The 22,557-nt window shown below is 38.3% G+C and overlaps 1 protein-coding gene across 2 annotated transcripts in view; it reads right to left on the bottom strand.

Annotated features, from left to right (window-relative positions):
• The window catches only part of Caap1 (caspase activity and apoptosis inhibitor 1), a 48,056-nt gene that overhangs the window by 6,168 nt on the left and 19,331 nt on the right, over positions 1-22,557 (bottom strand). Inside the window, exons 5-6 of one of the 2 annotated variants that reach the window (XM_040757161.1) lie at positions 10,243-10,316; positions 7,704-7,742 (exon numbers count right to left, since the gene is read on the bottom strand). In XM_040757161.1, coding sequence (XP_040613095.1) covers positions 7,704-7,742; positions 10,243-10,316 — 113 coding nt within the window. The remainder of the gene's footprint in view (positions 1-7,703; positions 7,743-10,242; positions 10,317-22,557) is intronic. The other variant, XM_040757162.1, reaches the window with a different exon arrangement.

The raw sequence follows: 22,557 nt of genomic DNA, 5'->3' as shown, positions 1-22,557 counted from the left end.
TCAGGGAAGATCATTTGGTATTCAACTGCCTATTAATGTGCTCTTTTGATAAAGCAAAGGTCTCAGAAGAACTAATGAATATAAGTCACTTGCAGAAACAGTCACAGATTTGAAAGATAGCTCCTCTGGTAAACTGTCATGTAAGTGTAAGTACCTAAGTTCTATTTCTACAACCCAGATCCCTATAACCCATGCTTTAAAAAAAAAAAAAAAAGCCTAGTCATGGTAGCACATGCACCTATAATCCCAGCACCAGTGAGGCAGACAAAGGAGGGGCCCTGAGGGCTTCGTGGCCAGTCAATCTAACCTAACTGGCAAGCTCCATGCCAAACGAAAGACCTTGTCTCATAATAAAACACCTGAAGGTTCATCTCTGACACCCATATACCCACAAATACACATACATGAACCTGTACACAACAAACAACATCTAAGTCAGATGCAGTGGTATACATCCATGGTCCTACCTACCAATTAGGCTGACGTGAGAAGTGTTTAATGACTTAAAGTACCCACTGTACCAAACAGGATGCAAGTATCTACTAGAAATTTGTGCTGTGCAACCTCTGAAATAACTGCCTTAAGAATCCTAGGAAACCATAACACCAGTAGCATAGACACTGAGGTCAACAATTAATAAACGGGACCTCCTGAAACTGAGAAGCTTCTGTAAGGCAAAGGACACAGTCAACAAGACAAAACGGCAGTCCACAATGGGAAAAGATATTCACCAGCTCCACATCTGACAGAGAGCTGATTTCCAAATATACAAAGAACTCAAGAAGCTAGTCACCAAAACACAAAATAATCCAATTAAAAAGTGGGGTACAGCCGGGCGGTGGTGGCACACGCCTTTAATCCCAGTACTCGGGAGGCAGAGGCAGGCGGATCTTTGTGAGTTTGAGGCCGGACTGGACCGACAGCCTCCAAAACAATACAGAGAAACCCTGTCTTGTAAAACCAAAAAAAAAAAAAAAAAAGTGGGGTACAGAACTAAATAGAGAATTCTCAATAGAGAAATCTAAAATGGCTAAAAGACACTTAAGAAACTGCTCAACACCCTTAGCCATCAGGGAAATGCAAATCAAAACAACTCTGAGATACCATCTTGTTCCTGTCAGAATGGTTAAAATCAAAAACATCAATGACAATTTATGCTGGAGAGGATGTGGAGGAGAAAGGAGAACACCCCTCCACTACTGGTGTGAATGTAAACTTGCACAGTCACCTTGGAAATCAGTATGGCAGTTTCTCCAGAAAATGGGAATCAGTCCGCCTCAAGATCCAGCAATTCCACTCTTAGGCATATACCCAAAGGATGTATATTCATACAACGAGGACATCTGTTCAACTATGTTCATCGTAGCATTATTTGTAGTAGCCAGAGCCTGCCTCTTAACTGAAGAATGAATAAAGAAAGTGTGATACATTTATACAATGGAGTACTACTCAGTGGAAAAAAAAAAAAAAAAACAATGAAATCTTGAAATTCTCAGGCAAATAGATGGAACTAGAAGAAACCATCCTGAGTGAGGTAACCCAGTCACAGAAAGACAAACATGATATGTACTCACTTATATACTGATATTAGACATAGAGCAAAGGATTACCAGCCTACAATCCACACCTCCAGAGAAGCTAAGAAACAAGGAGGACCCTAAGAGAAGCATACATGGTCCCCCAATGGAGGGGAAAGGGACAAGAGCTCCTGAAAAATCTGGGAGCATGAGGGAGGGGGGATGAAGGTAGGAGAAAGAAGAGGGGAAAAGAGGAGAAGGGAGGAGAACATGAGGGATCAGGAAGATTTAGTCGGGAATGAATAGAGGAGAGCAAGAAAAGAGATACGTAATAGAGGGAGTCATTATAGGTTTAAACAGAAATCTGGTACTACAAAAATGTCCAAGATCCACAAGGATGACCCTAACTAAGAATCTAAGCAATAGTAGAGAGGCTACCTTAAATGCCCTTTCCCTATAATGAGATTGATGGCTGCCTTATATGCCATCCTAGAGCCTTTATCCAGTACCTGAAGGAAGGAAAAGCAGAGATCCACAGCTAATCACTGAGCCAAACTTCTGGAATTCAGTTGTAGAGAGGGAGGAGGGATGAGCAAAGAGGTAAAGACCATGCTGGGGAAACCCACAGAAACAGCTGACCTGAGCAAGTGGGAGCTCATGGTCCCCCAGTTGGACAGCTGGGGAACAAGCATAGGACAGAACCAGGTCCCCTGAACGTGAGTGACAATGAGGAGGCCTGGGCAGTCTATGGAACCTCTTTCAGTGGAACCAGTATTTATCCCTAGTGCACGAATGGATTTGAGGGCCCATTCCCCCATGGAGGGATACTCTCTCAGCCTAAATACACGGGAGAGGGCCTAGGCCCTGCCCCAAATGATATGACAGACTTTGATGATCCCCCATGGAAGGCCTCACTCTCCCTGGGGAGTGAATGGGAGGGGTGGAATGGGCGGGGCAGTAGGGGACATGGGAAGATGGGAGGGAGAGGGAACTGGGATTGATATGCAAAATAAGATTATTTCTAATTTAAATAAAAAATATTTTAAAAAAGAATTCTATGAAATATATCACAGAATTATGTGCTTAAATTGGACATAATTTAAAGAAGCAAGGAAATAAATATTTCTCAATATACCAAATCAAGCCTTCTGTAAAATTTCTTTCTCCATGAAACAAGCCAGGCATAGTGGCCCAAGCCTATAATCCCAGTATTTAGAGGCTGAGGTAGGATACATACTATAACCCTAGCTCCAGTATTAAAAGGATAGGACATTATGGGTACAAAATTCTTGACGATTTTGTTTGTTTTTTGTTTTTCCAGATAGGGTTTCTCTGCATGGCTTTGGAGGCTGTCCTGGAACTCACTCTGTAGACCAGGCTGGCCTCGAACTCACAGAGATCCGCCTATCTCTGCCTCCTGAGTGCTGAGATTAAAGGAGTGTACCACCAATGCCCAACCAACAATTTACTTTTTTAATGTAGAAAATTCTTACACTTCAAAAGATACAAAAACTAATTAACAATACAAAATGTATTTTCATTGTTTCATTTATGAATTAAAAAGTGGAAAAGGGGGGTCTGGAGAGATGGCTCAGAGGTTAAGAACACTAGCTGGTCTTCCAGAGGTCCTGAGTTCAATTTCCAGCAACCACATGGTGGTTCACTATCATCTGTAATGAGATCTGGTGCCCTCTTCTGGCCCGCAGGGATACATGCAAACAGAACACTGTATACATAATAAATAAATCAATCTTTAAAAAAAAATGGGATGGAAACTGGGAGAAGTAGCTGACCAAATAAGCATGAGGACCAATGTTTGGATCATCAGAACCCATGTTTTCAAAGCCAGGCACTTATGGTGGCTGCAGAGGAAGCAAGAACAGCCAATCTCCAGAACAAGCTGGCTAGCTAATCTAGCCAATCAGTGAGCTCCTGGTTCAACTGAGATCCTTGCCTCAATAAAAAAGTGTGCAAAGTAATAGAAGAATATGAGAAACATATGTGAGTGCGTGTGTACACGTGCGCGCACACACACACACACACGACCACTTACATGTGACTATGCATAAACAAATGAACATATACCATACCAAGAAAAAAACAGTAATAAGTAATTTAAGGGAGGATGGGCTAGGTGGCACAAGCCTTTAATACTAGTATCTGAGAGGCTGTAGAAGTTAGATTTCTGAGTCCTAGGCTAGCCTGGTCTACATAATGAGTTCCAGGTGAGCAGAACTACATAGTGAGATCCAGTCTCAGAAAAATAGTAAGAATAACAATCATAATTTTTTAAAGTAGGAAGAACACTGTTTCCATTTCTGACAATGAAAGAGTACAATTATTTTTCTCAGAGTAGGAAGGAACAGGGTCTTCCTATATAGGTCTTGCCAGGTTGGCCTACGCCACAATCTCTTCTTACTTGACCAACCTGCATGACTACTTACTTGTGAAAGCCGGTAAGAACATAAGACAGGAGCTCAGAAGAAAAGGAAGTACACATGGCTTTTAAAAATAAAATAGTACACACACCCCTGTGCTCCCAACTCCAGACTTCTTTGTACAACTTTCTTCTCAGTCTCCTACAGCTCTTTAACACTCACACCACAAACGCACGCAGGTCTTCTAAGAAGGAGTGGATTTGCCAATCCAGAGATTTCTGTGGCAACACATACAAGGAAGAGATTTAAAACACACAAGCAACAAAGCTACTTCATTAGCTGATAACCCTTCTCTTTTCATTCCTGTCTAGAATAAACAACTCTGGCGGCATCTGACTTTCCATAACTTTCTACAACTGTTTTCATCTATACTTGTGAAGTTCTTTTTAGCAATCTCACCCTTTTGTCTCTCTTGAGAGATGGGGTCCTGCTATTTAGCCCAGGCTGGCCTGGAATTTGTTCTCCTGCTGCCTCAGCATACAATGTTGGGATTACAAACAGGCACTCCCTCAGCTGGTTCTTGGATGCCTCTGTAACTGCAAATTCACTTCTTTGGGATCTTCGTCATAATCTCTATCTACCTATTTTAGTTTCTCCCAATGTAGGACTCCATTAGATCAGCAATGGTAGCAAGATCAAGAATTAGTTGTTTTTTTCTAACTATCCCTCATCTTCAGAATTCAAAGGACCTCACCATGTTTTATACTTAATTCTTCTGCTAAATGGCAACAAAATATTTTTACATAACTTTAAAAATGTTAGAAATAAAAACTAAGTATGCCATTACTAATTATTTTCCCCAAGTTTTAAGATGTGACTGGCAGGCAAAAGAGACAGGACACATGGCATGGTGTTTGTCCTACCTGTGTATTGTAGCATATTTAAATTAAGCTATGATATCACTACCACATAATACATTTGGGATCTATTCTCTCAGCCATTTTCAAGAGTCCATTCAACATGCTGATGTATAATCATGATGCTATACTATAGACCTCTAGAATGTAATCTGAGATAAAATCTGCTTCGTTGATACTTTCATCTCTTTGTCTAACTGCTACACAACCTGTTTCTCAATCTGTGGGTCTCACCTGCCTGGGGGAGGGTCTCATATCAGATATCCTGTATATCAGACATTTATATTACAATTCATAACAGTAGCAAAATTACAGTTATGAAGTAGCAACAAAGTAATTTTATGGTTGGGAGTCACCACAGCATGAAGAACTGTATAAAAGGGTCACAGCATTAGGAAGGATGAGAACCACTGATAATATTTCTCCATTTTCTAGTCCCTGCAATTCTTTGATAATTTATAGTCTGTTAGCCTGTCTGTAAGGGAAAACTGTTTTAAATACTTACACTAACACATATATTTTATATTCTTATCAACTGGTTTATACCATTATATAAACGTTGTATATGTATACTATATATAATCAAAAAGATTAAGGAGAAAGACATAAAACATCCTTAGCTTATACTATTAATTTACTATATACCTGAATGTGAGAGTCAGTAAGGAGCCTGAGCAACCTATGGGGCCCTGAGCAGTGGATCAGTGTTTATCCCTGGCATACAGACATCATGTGTCCATAACACAAACAGGGATGCTCTCTCAGCCTGGACTCTTAGGGAAGTGCCTGGACCCTGCCCTGAGTGAAATAACAGACTCTAGATATCCCCTATGTGGAAGTTAATGGCGATAAGGTGGGAGGCTGGGGGGGATGATGGGGGAGCTGGGATTGACATGTAAAACAAGCTATTTAAAATGAAAATAATAATAATAATAAAAAAATTTACTATATAAATTTAGGCATTTCCTCCTATAACTCTGGAAATATGATAAGCATACATTATTAGTGATCACTGGTCTGAATGGCTGAAAGCTCATTTAAAAATAAAGCTATCACCACATAGCTTAATCACTGACAAACATTTTATTCCTACTAAAGTCTGACTTTCAAATTCTTGAAGCTCTTATTAACATTTTTTTGCAGTGTTGGAGACTAAACCCAGGGCCTTGCATATGCTAGGCCAGTATTCTACTACTGATCCACACTCCTAGCTCAGTCAAGCAATCCTTAATGCTGTCTAGCACTCATTAACTATGAATTCAAAGACTACGTTATGGATATAAGAGCCAACTAGATTAAATGATAAAATTTGAGCCTAACCACTGCACAAATCTTATGTGCACTTTTTATATGTATATGTATTTCTCTAATTTCACTTGAAAAAAAGTGAATGGATACGATTCAAAGGAAAATACAGCAAATACCTTACTGACACTGATAATTTTATGTACTCTATGGTTATATTATTTACTTTAATACCTAGATTCCAGTGAACATATTTCAAAGAATCATAAATAGAATGGAGTAAATCAAGCACCCTTTTTCCTAATGTAACAACAAAAAAAAGTAGCGATAACAGAAGAAAGTTTGTATAGTTTGCTCTACTATTAAACAAAGAAAGAAAACATATTCAACACCCTGCCCAAGAACAATGCACTAGTAGGCACTGATCTTTACAAAATCTGACAGTTTAAAAGAAACTTCCAGAAAAAGGCCAGTCAAGCATTGCTTGAGTTTGCTGTACAACAGCACCACCAGGTGGTGGTTTATGCAATCTTCATTCAAGTACCTTCCATTATAGGAAGGAGGCAATCCAATGCATCTTCTGATACTTCTGATAATGAGAAATAAACTCCAAAATTTGGTCTAGTGATATTTTTGTCTACTCTATTTTCATCCTTATGAGAAATACAGAAAAAACTAATGACTTTTCTATTTAACAACTTTTCAAATGTTTTATAACAATAACAATAAACCTCCCAACTCTTCTCACTAACCTAAATATCCACTTTTTAAAGTGTGGTTTTAATTTTGTAACATTACAACTTCAAAGAAGTAATGCAAGCATAGACTTAACTTAATTTTTGAAGTTAAAATATCCCCAAGACATGAACAGACCTGTTCTTTAATATTGCTGAATGTCCTTATAAATAAGTCTATAGGAAAATAACTCATTACAATACCAAAGATGGACTTAAAAGTCTAAAAATGTTTTCTACACATTGCCTTCATTAAACAGAAATTTTCATTTTTCCATCTACAGCACAAATGGTCCATTTTTTAAATTTAAATATTCCATGTCTATTTTAAAAGCCCCACTAAGTCTTTTCAACAATACAATAACTGGTACTCTAGGAAAACCTAAGATCTCAAGCTCATAATAAGCTTACCCAGGTGCATACTCATGTATACACAAACACGTGCCTGTGCTAAAACAACAAAACTGTAGCCGGTTGTTGGTGTCACACACCTTTAATCTCAGCACTAGGGATGCAGAGGCAGTGGAATCTCTATGAGTTCAAGGCCAGTATGAGTTCTAGGACCAGCAGGGCTATAACACAGAGAAACCCTGTCTCAGAAAAAACAACAACAACAACAAAAAAAGACTACAACTGATTTTCCTTATATAACTATGCTCTGGCTGAAAAAATGAACGAATTAAGAAATTATTTCTAACAGAAGAGTTTTAATTTTACTACAGTTCCAATCAATCAACCAATATTATACCTGCATGGTAAAAGTAGATCTCTAGTTATCAGCATCAGTACAGTAAAGGTTATTTTATAAACTCAATATTCATCCTTAGTTCTGTTAATTTCAAACATACTATGTCCTATCAGTACTTAACAAAGAAATAGCAACTTAACTGAGAGTGAATGTCCAAGTCCTACCTGGATAACTACTCAAATAATACTTCAGCCTTTTAGAAACTGAAAAAAAATTAAAAAGGTAATTTAAATTACATGTCTGTTCCACATAGAAATAATAGATCATAATAAGATTTATACTGAAAGAACAAACAGAAAACTCACTGCTACTTCATATTTTGGTGTATTGAACTTTAGAACTAAACTTGAAAGATTAATCTTAAATGGTCAAGTCATAAAATAACAATTCATTTCCAAGGAGTGTTTTCTTGTTTTTCTGGGTTTTTTTTTTTTTTTTCTAGGACAGGGTTTGTGTCTTTGTGGAGCCTTGGTTGTCCTGGAACTCTCTCTGTAGAACTCACAGAGATCCACCTGCTTCTGCCTCCTGAGTGCTGGAATTTAAGGCGTGCTGCACCATCACCTGGCGTGACATTTTATTTTTAATAAGCTTATTGTAAGCAGAATGGCTAACTACGTAGGAAAAGTTTCAGCTATAGCGTTATATTTCAGAGTTTCACAAATTACAAATAGAAAATAATGTTTTTCATTTAGAAAAAGGGGGAGAAAGCTATCTTTTTTGAGCTTCAGCATTTCTATTTCCTAATAAAGCATGATTTTTAGGAAACCTTATGAAGTTACTTACAATCTGGTTCAGACCAGTTTTTGTGCATAAATAAAACTTCCAGATAATTCATTCTTATCCTACTAAGTGGCAAAGCATTTTATATTTTACTTACAAACATTTTCTTAAAAACAACTTTACTTCTGTTTTCTTTTAAAGTAGGGTAAAACTGAACTGTGATTTAAGGGTAGACCACTTGCTTAGCATACATGAATTCTTTCTTGGGTTCCATCCTCATCCACGGGAAAAAACAAAACCAACGGCAGCAACAACAACAACAACAACAGCAAGAAAAATGTTGCAAATGTAACAGTTTTCTTCAGGTTAGTTACAATCTTAGCACAAACTGTTTTGTACAGTAGTCTTTCCATTCTGTGACCTCATCTTTCTTATGTCTGCCTATTGCCAATGGTGTGCTTCCCATGCTTATTAGGAAACTAAGTATAATCTCCAAGCTCCTAAATACAAAATGCATAGGTCTTCCTCTTGGCTTTTCTATAGCTGGTTTTCAAATGATTAGTTACTTATTGTAGGAAAATCACAGCAAAACAGGCTATTGATATTGCAATGGAGTTCGTAAGAACTCTGCATGTCTGAACATGGAGTCAAATACATCTCTCCTTAGAGAGTGAGTCTTGGTGTAAATTGTGCAGTGGAGTTTCTGGCTTCTTTTCTCCTGAAACTAGAGTTAACCTGCCTTATTCCGGCCTTTTCTATTCTTCATATATTATTTTCCCCTAGACAATCTAACAGCATACTCACATCCTCTTTACTCAGTCAATACCAAGAACTTTAGGAACAAAAGAAAGTGGTAATAGCAGACTGAGCATATGGTGGTTATAAGCCTATTTACAGCACTGGTGAGGCAAAGGCAAGAGGATCGGAAGTTCAAGGCCAGCCTGGTTACAAAGCAGGATTCTGTCTCAAAAATAAAAAGAAAGGAAAAAGCTACAATAGCACTGTGGTCTAATTATATGTGAAGTATAAAGAGGGATAGATGATCATAATTATACTAACTGAAAACATTTGTTTATAGCTTGTATTTCTATGACAAAGAAATGCTGATGAACCAAATTTCAGTTTCTAAGTGTGAGGATGTTCAGCAGTCAAAGTACAAATACATAATTTTGTTTGGCTATTTATAAGCCTGATACAGGAAAATTTCTAAAAAGCATTGGACAATTTCCAAGAGTATCAGAAACATTAATAAACACCAATGCATTTTTACAATCTAGACTGTATATGTATATATTAGATATATATAACAAATTTTTAAAGTATACATTTTTTACTTTGTTAATCAATTATCAGTAACAAAGTGAAGCTTCAGGACTTCAACCCAAAAGAAATAAAAACCTGCTTCTCTCTACTGAGGAGTTCTTATAGCTCAAGTTTTATAGAAATTTTAAGTCATCATTTTAATGAATAGAAAAAACATGAGATGACATTTGAACAATAAATAAATTTGTTCTAGTAAAGAGAAGAATTTTTAAAGCATTTTAATTAATAGCACTATTGAGCTATAAGGCTTAACTAAATTAAAATTACCACTTTATACCTGTAAGCTGTTTATGTCAAAACCAATTTAAAGAAAGGAATTTCCTCACTAAAGAAGGAAGTAAATGAGGAAAAATATCTTGGCACAGGGAGGAGGGCTGGTTATCCTACAAAGTTATCATCTTTGTTTTACATACAACCCAAACATACCCAACTCCAGCTAACTTACTTCCACCTTGCAACTGAAAATACACAATAGAAATCACCACCATTCAAGATGGTAAAACGTTTCTGGTGGCATCTGTAGCCAGCCACACAACACTCGTGTCACCCAGCAGCTAAGGAGACATGATCATGGACAAAAGTGTACTCCATTTCCTTCTCTGTGAAACTGGAAATTTACTATTGATAAAAGCTATATAAAATTAGGTATTTGATCCATACCTTGTTTTGATTCCAAACCTTCTGGTCGTTTGTTCTCTCTCAGGGATGAAGTAGAATCTACACAGGAATCTTGCCTAAGCAATAAAAATAAAAACTTTAAACACTGTATTCAATCATTTAATGTCCAAATTCTTAGAATTATGTTAGGTACCAGGGAGACAGGGTGAGTTCCAAGCCCCAGGGTATAATTTAGTATTAGGGGCACTCAGAACCGTGTATACATGTGTCAGAAGAAGCAGTTATAAAGTAGTAATTTATGCAATGTACTTCCCTGTTAATTCAAGGAAAAAATCTAAGGGAACATGGATGCAAGGTTTTTTCTCCCAAAACTCTGTAGGGTAGCTGACGGAAGAAATCATAACTCACAGCAGTATCCAATAATTTTCCAATTTTCACAGTTAAATGTAATGGGCATTTTAGCATTAAAATTACTTTATATTCTTCTAATTTCATACCTCAAATGCTTTGATGTCTACTGTATGTGGGAAATACATTTGATATGTAATATACTTACATACACACATATACAGTCGAAGTAAACAGACAAAAATAAGAGTATTCAAAAAGTTTCCCTGCACAACCTGCAGCAGAGCTGAACGGTGCTGTGCCATCTCAGTGCTGATGTTACAAGCACCTTTTCAAGAGAGCCACACACTATTTGTGAATAGTCAAGTGAGATAAGCAGTGATCTTCTCAAATCAGATAACTATTTCCTTCTGAGAATTTTCGTTGCTATCCTAAAAGCAGCACTGCAGGAATAATGTGGGAAATGTTGCTAGTCACAACTATCTTATCTAGTTACCAGTAGCACAAGTCTTTCATAGCCTAAGAATAAAACAGAATTGTAAGTATTTCTTTGCCAAGATTATTCTTTACAATCAATGTATTTGGCAAGTGTGTGTTTATTTTTGCATTACAAAATCACTAATACAAACCCAAACTCAAACAGAGACTATAAAACCATGTCTTTGGAACCAGGCATGGTTCGCATCAATAATTCCACCACATGGGAGATGAGGCAGAAACAGTAATATCTATCTAAAAGAAATTTATTTGGCTCTGGTACTAATAACAACCTTGTGAGATTTGTAATTCTCGTGACTCCATTTTTAATGTTTCTTTGCTATCTAATGTCACCTACTCAGATTTTATTCCTTCACTATAATGACTGGAAAGTGCCAAGGAAGGTATCAAAAATTATCCTTGGTAATCCAGAGACAAAATACAGAGCTTTGCAAGAAATAAAGTTAAAATGTTCTACCTCAAGCATGCCAATAAACCCAGATACTACCTATTCCAAGCGCTGATTAACCTTTAAAGAAAACATTTTTATATATCCTCAAACAGCACATAATTTTAGCTACATATGCATGTATCTAAAAAAAATCACAAAAATATACATTTGTATCAAAATATGACAAAGTATTCCATTAAGATCTGTAATTTTTATGCTTTTAAGTATCAGTTCTTTAGTTAATATTAATGTACCAAAATTACCACCAACCAAAAAGTATGTAAGACATATATAATACTACAAAGATGACCCAAGAAAATCTCTACAACCTAGCTGAGAATGTGTAGCCTATATTGCAATGAATCATCAGACAAATCCATCATTGAAATGAGTCATGTTTTTTAGTAAGGGAAGTTAAATGTTTTTAATGAAAGACAAAAGGCTACGAAAAGATTTCAGGTCAAAGGAATCTAAATAGCCATGACAATTAGATATCATAAGTGACCTGACTAGAGGGGGAATAAAGGCTGAAGTAAACTGAATCAAAAGAAAACTGAAATACTGATGGTAGACAAGATAGAAGCCTTTTATGAATGTTAAATTTCCTGAAATTGATACTCAAAGTTATATAAAGACTATGACTGTTCTTTTGAAAACACAATGTAGCATTTAGGGATAATGTGTCACATTATAATGCTCACTCAGACATGATTCCATATGTAGGTCCTGAGAGATGGCTCAGTAGGTAAAGGTGCTTGCCACCCAAGCCTGACAACCTGAGTTCAATCCCTGGGGCCCATGTAAACAGAGGAGAAGAGATGTTTGTTCTCTGACCTCACATGTGTGCAGATATACACATATCATACACACATACACAAATAGTATTCTTTAGAGTATATGTGTATATAAATAAAAGGTTGTAAAAAGGACAAAATGTTAATAAAAAATAAATCTAGATAAATGCTTTAAGGATTTCTCCTTTACTAGTCTGATTTTTATTAGTCTGATATTTAGTCTAAAATTACTTCCAAATAAAATGTCTAAGTAAAACTGCAACAAAAATTGATCAAAGTCCCTAAAATATTCTTCAAATAAGACTCTTTAAAGATTATCTACTGCTATAAACTGTTTATTTGCATGCCCAAGGAGAATATACATAAGATTCTATTTAAAGTTAGTTTGATTAGGCTGTTGAAATCAAAAAACAGAATTTCCATAAGTAGCTACAGTACACCACCCTGTGGCAGAAACATGAAAAGACAGCTTTTTGCTTTGTTTTGATCAGAAGTAGCTCTTACTGATTTAAAATCGAAAACTCAGTATTAAGCAGAGCATGGTGGTGCACACCTGTAGTCCTAATACTCACAGGGGCAGGGACAGAAAGACTGCCAAAAGTTCAAGGCCAGCCTGAACTACAGAAGGAGACCCTGTCCAAAAACAACACAACAAAAAGCAAGCTAATAAAATAAATACAAATAAAAACTAATACTAGATAATTTTTCTAAGATGTAGATTTCACAACTAAAATTGTCGCAGTGTTAGCTCTTTAACACAACTTAAAATTTTCCACTAAACAGTAAAGAAAACAAGAGATGCATAAAAACGTATTAAAGTCTAAGAAAACTACATGCAAATACTTTTCATTTTCTAGGTTTATGAGGGGTCGAAGTCTACTTTACGATGATAAAATATGCTAGCTGCCCAAACTAGGAAAAACAAAACAAACAAAAAAGAACAGCAATTTTTTTCTGTGGGGGGGGTCAAGGCAGGGTTTCTCTGTGGCTTTGGAGTCTGTCCTGGAACTAGCTCTTGTAGACCAGGCTGGTCTTGAACTCAGAGATCCACCTGCCTCTACCTCCCAAATGCTGGGATTAAAGGCATTTAATCCCACCACCGTCCAGAAGCAATTTATTTTTAAAGAATATTTGACTGTATTAAACACTTTAAAACTAAGAATATTAAAGTGAACAACAAGAAAACAAAGAACTGAGCTAAAAAATCTACAATGATCTTTGTGATTCTATTTAAAACAACTTAAGAACAAGCTTAATTTTATTTTTTGTTTTCTAATTCCCTTCTCCAGCTGCATTTTTTTCTTTAACACAGCTTAATTTATAATCAATCACCTTGGTATAAGACTCTACTTGCAGTCTTGTAAGTTCTCAAAGTGACATAAACCTAACTTTCTTTTACACAACACTACTTTCTTTAAAAAAATAATTTATTGATTCTTTGAGAATTTCACATCATGCACCCCAATCCCACTCTTTCCCCAGTCCCTTCATATCCACCTTCCACCCTTGCAGTGCTCCCAAAGAAAATTTTAAAAAAATAAAAATATTAATTTAAAAAAATGTACGTCACTCCTCCATCTTTCTTTTCTCTATTACCTCTTAATTTGTCTTAGTGGTACTGTGTTATGTCAGGCTATGTATGTATGTGTGTGTGTATAGCCATATACATATATACACACACATACCCTTTTATCCAAACTTACAAATGTTCATTGTAATGAGCTGTTGGTCAAGTTCAAAGCCTCTGGGTTCTAGTACACTATCAATACTGCATCCTCCCCAAAACTCCTCTTGGACATCCTGTTGTTGCCCAAGTCATGGAGATCCTGCACCTATGGTTCTACAGGACCAGTCCCTTCAAGAGATTCACAGGTCATAGGTGAGGTAAATGTTGGGGTGGGCCAACTCAAAGCACTGGATGTGGGGCCTGGGTGGTAGCTGAGTTGGTCAATCCAGGCCTCAGTTAGGACCAACACCCTCAGGTGAGGAGTGAAACCAGCTCTCACCACACCCATGCCATGGGGATCAGCTCTCCTAAACCCACGGTGAGTGGTAGGCCCATCTCTCCCCAGTGCAGGCCAGTTCTCCCAGGGTCAGGGTCATCTGGGCCAGCTCTTTCATGTGGGACAGAGCCAGCTCTCCCAAGGCCAGCAGGCACTGTGAGCTCAGCATGGCACTCAGATTTCAACACACATGGTTCACATGCCCCCCTCCCAGTGGTAACATGGGCTAAAGAAATCAGCACAGACCCCAGCTGTACCAGGACCAGGGACCCAGACACAGCCCTTGGCAGCTCGGGCCTGGACAACACCATAGTAGCACAGGCCACTCAAATCTGCATGGACCCCGTAGTGGCACAGCCTTTTGACACTAACATGGCCACTAGTGGCAGCCCAGACCCCAAGCATCCATGTGGTCTTTAGTGACAACACGGGTTAAAAACATCAATACAGACCCCAGCTGCGGTAGGACCACAGGCCCAAACATTGTCCTCAGTAGCAGCCCTGCCCAGATGTCACCATGGCCCCAGGTGGTAGGACAAGTCACTCAGCAGCATGGCCCTCAGGTACCAACATGGCCCCAGGTGGTGGCTCAGATCCCAGGCATTTGCGAAATTGCTCATGGAAGCCAGAAGAGAGTATCAGATTCCCTAGAGCTGGAGTTACAGAAAATTGGGAGCAGCTGACATGGGTGCTAGGAACTCAACTCCAAACCTTGGCAAGAGCAGCACGTGTTCTTGATGGCTGAGTCAGCTCTCCAGCCCTTAAATACATTTCTTTCTTTTTTTTTTTTTTTGTTTTTTTGTTTTTTGTTTTTTGTTTTTTGTTTTTCGAGACACGGTTTCCCTGTGGCTTTGGAGGCTATCCTGGAACTCACTCGGTAGACCAGGCTGGTCTCGAACTCACAGTGATCCGCCTGCCTCTGCCTCCCAAGTGCTGGGATTAAAGGCGTGCGCCACCAACGCCCGGCCCTTAAATACATTTCTAAAGGGACGGAAGAGTAATCAATTTCTTGTCCAAGTAAAAAGTGTTGGGAAATGCCAGGTGGTGGTGGCACATGCCTTTAATCCCAGCACTCAGGAGGCAGAGGCAGATCTCTGTGAGTTTGAGGTTAGCCTGGTCTACAAAGCTACAGAGAAACCCTGTATTTAAAAAAAAAAAAAAAAAAAGGAGAAAGTGTTAGGAAAATCTCTCAACAAAAAGATAAACAGAACAAAGGCAATCTGATTTTTCTCAAAGGGCCAAAGGTCAACTGGCAAAACCAAGTAAAACAAAGGATATATATATGAATGATACTGGATTCACTCCACACTCCTCAGTATTAAAGAAGAAAAAAGGCAATTTAATGGAAAATGAACAGTCTTTGAATCAATACTGTTAGTAAATTAAACAGATTACAGATTATCTTAATCCATATTTTATGTCATATACAAATAGTATTTCAGGCTACAGGCCCAAATGTCTAAATCTGTCAACCTTTCGGTTTACAGGATAAGCAAAAAGCAGACCTGACAGCCTGAATTCAATCCCTGGATCCTACAGTGAAAGAGAACAGACTAAAACATGATGTACATATAAAAATAATTGCTAAGTTGGATTTTGTCAAAATTTAATAGATCTTCTTTTCCAAAAAAAGACTAAAACAATGAGAAGCCAAGCCACAGACTGGAGAAAATATTTGCAAGCCACACACCTGCTAAAGAACATATATTCAAGCCAGGTGGTTACCATGTGTCAAAAAACAAAGGTATTTGGAACACTGATGCAGGAGGATTTACTTAGGCCCAGGAGTTGAGCCCAGCCTGAACAACATAGTGATTCTTTTCCACAACAAAATCACTTGAACCTAGAATACATAACTGAGGTTTAAATTAGAGATTTCTCCTATAGGCTCATGTATTTGAACACATGATCCCCAATTGGTGACAGTGTTTAGGAAGGTTATGGAATCTTTAAGAGAAAGAACCTTACAGAGGAAGTCAATGGAGGTGCACTTTGAGATTTTATAGGCTGGCTAGATTTCCTGATCTCTCTCTGCTTCTAAGTTGCCAATTCAATGTGAGAGACCAGCCTCCTGCTCCAGTTACCATGCATTCCATGCCATGATGAGCCGTAACCATTCTGCAACTCTCAGTGAAAATAAAATATCTCTCTTAAGTTGTTTTTGTTATAACATGGAACAACTAAGATAATTATAACAGGAAACAACAAAATATCAAAATACCTTCAGTTAAGGGAGACATGTAGATGGCAAACAGAAAAAGCAACCGGAATCCAACATCCATTGTTATTAAGGAAATGCACACTAAAACCACAATGTTATACACTACACATGTTAGGAAGGCTAAAAACCAAAGCAGCTAATAAATGGAACTCTCAGAGTTGGCAAGCAAGGGTGGAGAAATGACTTGGCAATTCTGATCTTAAGTGTTTCCTTTAAAGAAAACAGAAAATGCACAAAAGGTTGCATTCAAATATTAGTGGTAACTTTGTTTAAAAATCCTTAAAACTGAGAAATAAACTTATGCCCTCATTAGTTTTTAATCACTGCCATAATAAATCATAAGACAATTGATGGTTTAAAAAGCATAAATTTTCCAGGCATGGTGGCACAGGCCTTTAATCCCAGCATTTAGTAGGCAGAGGCAGACAGATCTCTGTGAGTTCCAGGACAACATGGTCTACAAAATGAGTTCCAGGACAATCAGGGCTATTATACAGAGAAACTCTGTCTTGAGAAAGGAAAGGAGGGAAATAGAGAGCATAAATTCACAGTATGGATCTTGCTGGACTACAATCAGAAGGGTCTAGAGGACTGGGTACAGACCCATCTTCTGTTCCTTCAGGTTCTGGACAGAATTGGGCTGCAGAACCAAAATGCCCATTTCCCTGTTTGAAAACTGAAGGTGGTTACCAGACTCTTTGATGTCGTTGCTTTCTTACTCCTCCCTCTCTCCCACTCCTAAGAAGGTCCAGATGATTTTAGCAGACCCACGTGGATAAGCAAGGATAAGTCCCCCATCAAAACGTCCTTAATCTTTTTTTTTTAACTGGGGACTCTTCTCTTTTATTTTCAAATTTTATTTATTGTGTATACATTGTTCCTGCCTGCACACCAGAAGAGTACCAGATCTCATTATAGGTGGTTGTGAGCCACCATGTGGTGCTGGGACTTGAACTCAAGACCTCTGGAAGAGCAGCCAGTGCTCTTAACCTCTAAGCCATCTCTCCAGCCACACGTCCTTAATCTGAAATCTAGTCTATTTTGCTATATAAGGCAATATATCCTCAGGGTCTGGAGACGAAGGCAAAAATACCATTAAGATGCCATCTATTCTTAGAGTATCTCAACTGGGGAATTAAAAACTGATATACTCACAGGATGGAGAACTACTAAGCAATGAGAAGAAATTACTGAAATTCAAAACATGTATAAGTCCCAGATACATTATGCTACTAAAGCCAGCCTCAAAACACTATATGTGGGGATGAAGAAATGGCTAAGTGATTAGGAGTGCTTACTGCTCTATCAGAGAACCAGAGTTCAGATCCCAGAACCTTCATCACTGACTCACAAATCCTTAAAACTGGCAGTCATCTGTCACCTTCAAATACTATACAAAGAAACAAAATCACCCACTCTTTTTTTTTTTTAAGGAAGCCTTTCCAGGTAACAAATAAATCAAGTGTTGTCTCTACTGCATCCTTTGCACAAATGATACCAACATTAAATCCTGCCCTAGCCAAAGACAAGCTCATTTCCATCAGCTTGTCCCAAATAATATAATCCAGAGTCAAGGGTCACCACACCCCAGCTCTTTCTTAGGTATCTGATTCTCTGAACTATGCTGCATAACTTACTGCTTGCAACTCAAAGTTTTCAAACAAGCAATCATGTAAATAAAAATGAACTAAGCATGAGCCTATGGAGGACATTTGACATATAGAATACTCTACACATGCCTCCAACAGGCTCATGGCCATCTTATCATGTAAATTATGTTTGCTAAACTGGACATTAAATGCATACACTGCCACACACAGTGACAACATCATTTTAATAAGTGGGAAAAAAGACACATAAGCAACGAACTGTTTTTTGTAAAATAGAAAAAAAAACTTAAAAATTAAGTCACTTAACAGCTATATATTTAGGCTTCATAAGAAAAGGAATAAGGGAAATTCCCAATATTCATCAATGTAAAGTGGAATTTATTGTGATAGATTATTATTATTGATACAAGGTAAAAGATTCTACAAATACAGTATTTTTTTCAATGTTTACCATATGGTAATTCTAAGGACTTTCAATCCTTTTCCCACCACTTGACCATTATAATGTTCTATAAGGTAGAGAGTTTCATTCTTCAGATGAGGAAACTGTGGCCAGAAAGTTTAAACAGTTTCCAGATGTCAGATTAGTGGTAAACTAATGGAGTCTCTTAAAAATGAGGGTTCCCAGTCACAAAAAGACAAGCATGGTATGTACTCTCTCATATATGGATTTTAGACATAGATCTGGGGAGTGCCAGCCTACAATGCCATGGCCAGAGAGTCTGGGGAACAGAACCTTCATCCAGTGACGGATGGAAACAGAGGCAGACACCCACAGCTAAACACTGAGCTGAACTCAAGGAACCCAGTGATAGAAAGGGAGGACTGATGAGCAAAGGGATTAAGACTGGGCTGGTTTAACATCTGACCTGAATCCCAGACTGATGGCTAGGAATCCAGCATGGGACTGATCAAGACCCCCTGAAGGTGGGTGTCAGTGAGGAGGCCTAGGCAATCTATCGGGCCCTGGGTAGTAGATCAGTATTTATCCCTGGCATGCAAATTGACTTTGGGCTCCCATCCAACAATGAGAGATGCTCTCTCAGCCTGGACTCTTGTGGGAGGGTCTAGGCCCTGCCCTGGATGAAATGACAGACTGTGGACACCCCCATGGAGGGCCTCACCCTCTCTGGGGAAATGAGGGGGTACTGGGAGGGATGGTGGGAGGTGGGAGGAGGGGAGGGAAAGGGACCTGGGATTGACATGTGAAGCAACCTTGTTTCTAATTTAAATTTAAATTTAAAAAGAAAAAAAATGAGGGTTCCTCAAGCCCTGCACGTCCACGTTCTCTTTATGCAAACTCTACAACTCACAGAAATAGTCCTCTAAGTGGAAACATAATACCCACTGACGTCAAAACAGGAAGTCAGCCACCATTCAGAAGCTGGTTTTGCTTTCTTTCAAGCACACTGTTGTTACACTGTCCAACTCACTTGGAATTGAGTCCTCCTGCCTCAGCCTCCCAACACACACTACCATGCCTGGCTTTACCCAGAATTTGACAGTGCAATAAAATACTTCTCTCTTACTAGAAAAACTACTGTATGCTCTCAAGTCGAGATACTTATCATTTTAAAAGTAGAAATTTTCAATAAAGGCAATGCATTAACAAAAATCAAAAAGTCCAAAGTTGGCAAAGAAACATATTTCTAACTGCATGCCTGTTGTGGTATCTATATACTTCATGTATATTTAAACTCATGCCCAGGCACTTATCTTCTCCCTTTAAAGAGAAGGCCAAAGCTGCATCTCAAACTGGCAGCCAAACTGGTAATGTGTAAACATCTCCCATATCGTGCTAGTTCTGGTGACATGAAAGCGTCAGGATTGAAGGAGTGATAGGGAGAAGCTGACAATCTGAGTTCAATCCCCAGTATCTATATGGTAGAAGGAAAAAACAACTCTCATAAACTGTCCTGACTTCCACATGTATGCCCATGACATGTGTGTGCACATACAGACACACTGAGTCAATATTTGGGATTGTTTCTTTGACTTTTCCAGCATCTAGAGCTACATTCCTTTTATCTTCAAGCTCAAGGCTTCTTCCTCCTCTCCAAAATCAACAGTGTGAGCTCTGTCCTGTGATCCATTGCGGCCTTATGCATCTATCATGTAGTGTTCTATGTCAAATGTTCTTTCTGCCACATAAATATATATGTGACTGCATTTAGCACCTAGCCAGATAACACTAGGAAATTGTCGAAACTCAACCTGATATTTAAATCACATCTGCATTGCTCCTTTTTTAGACTCTAGTATTACAATTTGGGTAACTTTATTAGCTACAACAGATGATGAAAAATTACATCTGTATTTTCGCTAAAATATCACTGAAATTAAGGGGGTTTTGATTATTTCAAGACAGTTTCTCTATGCAGCCCTAGCTGCCCGGGAACTCACTCTGTAGACCATGCTGGCCTCAAACTCAAGAAATTCACCTGCCTCAGCCTCCCAAGTGCTGGATTAAAGGTGTGTACCACCAATGCCCAGCTAAGTATTCTTTATATATTACCAGTATTTGTGATTCTGTCACCAACAGAAACCACAGATATCCCCACATAATATAGTTGCTGCAGATACCTAAAATACTTTACGCTAACATATACTTCAAATTATGAGAACTGCAAGTGTATATGTTACTATATCACAAAGCATAAAACTTAAGTTGCAAGGACTGATGTCCTCTGTGGTTTTATTTTAATGCACAAATTAAAAATAAAAAGCAGGCTGAGCATAGTGGTGAATTCCTTTGATCCCAGTACTTGAGAAGCAGAGGCTAGCCTGGTCTACATAGTGAGTTTCAGGACAACCAAAGCTACACAGTAAGATCCTGTCTAGGGGGAGGGAGGGAGGGAGGGAGGGAGGGAGGGAGGGAGGGAGGGAGGGAGGGAGGGAGGGAGGGAGGGAGGGAGGGAGGGAGGGAGGGAGGGAGGGAGGGAGGGAGGGAGAGAGAGAGAGAGAGAGAGAGAGAGAGAGAGAGAGAGAGAGAGAGAGAGAGAGAGAGAGCGCTAGGGCTGTTACACAGAGAAACCCTGTCTCGAAAAACCAAAAAAACCTCCTGGACACTGTACATTACATGCATACACACACACACACACACACACACACACACACACACACACACACACACACACACACACACTTTGTTGTTGGTTACAATCAACATAACCAATATAAATGCAATATAACCATAACCAATATAAATGCACTTTACATGGAAAAGGAGACTTTGTAGATGTGCTTAAAGATATTGCAAAATACTTTCATTAACCTGATGTGCCCAATCACAGCAATTATCATAAGAGGGACCCAAGAAGAGTCAAAGACAGAAAAGCAGGCAACATCACATGCCTGGAAGATAAAGAAGTGCTCACGAGTCAAAAGGAAGAGCAGAGCCTACTAGGCATGAAATCAACGAAATGTCTACCCTGCTGACTCCACCACAGTAGCCCAGTAAACTGATTCTCATGTCTGACCTCTAGAACTATCAGATAAAAAGTTATCCCGGGTGTGGCAACACTCGCCTGCAGTGAACCCCAGCTGTTCTAACACCCAGGAGGTAACAGAAGGAAGACAGTGACTTGCAGGTCAGTTTAGACTATATAATGAGACCCTGCCCCAATAAACAAAACAAAGCACAATGAAAGAGGTAACAACTGTGTTATTTCAAACCATCCCATGTGTAACTTTTTATAGTGACAAGAGGAAGCTAAGACATACAGCACTAGAAAACTTCAATAATCTCCACGCTATTGGAAGATTCAAGGTACACAGGAACAAACCAGGAAGAAGCACTCATAGACAGTCAGATGAGATATTACACAGGATAAATGAACTTTCCTTAGAAAAGAAAAGCAGTGGGCACTTCTAAATGATCTCGCAGGTAGGAAAATAAGAGTATAAAATGGGTATCATAAGATATTGGAAAACTACCCCAAATTATTGCTGTCTTTTAAAAGCATGAGGGCTTTGTGGGAATCTGCATTTTCTAGAAAGTAAAAAAAAACTACTTTAATAATATCTAATTTATTAAAAATAGATGAAAGAAGGTGAATTGAATATAGAAAATGTTAGATATTAGAACTAGGTGATAGGAATACAGACATTTATTATACTATCCTACTTTTCTGTAATCATGATATAATAAACAATAGTTTTTAATTCTTTATTATTAAATAGCTAATGCTTTTATTAATAAAGATTAATAAAAAATCTTTATTAGTAAAGAATTAAAAACTAGGCCAGGAGAATTAAACAGTAATGGAACCTAGCATGTGTTGGCCTTGGATTCAATTCATAGCATGATTTTAAAAACAAGCAAACACAAAGAGAACCCACCCAAAAAAAAAAAAAACAGTAAAGATTCTTTCAGCTAATGCAGACAGTAAAAGCAATTAATTTTAGAAAAACACACACACACAGTAGCTCATACCCACTGAAGAGGCATTTA

Source organism: Mesocricetus auratus, unplaced genomic scaffold (genome assembly GCF_017639785.1).
Source record: "Mesocricetus auratus isolate SY011 unplaced genomic scaffold, BCM_Maur_2.0 Super-Scaffold_100014, whole genome shotgun sequence".
In the NCBI taxonomy this organism is placed as follows: Eukaryota; Metazoa; Chordata; class Mammalia; order Rodentia; family Cricetidae; genus Mesocricetus; species Mesocricetus auratus.
This window is presented reverse-complemented; position numbering and strand designations above follow the sequence as displayed.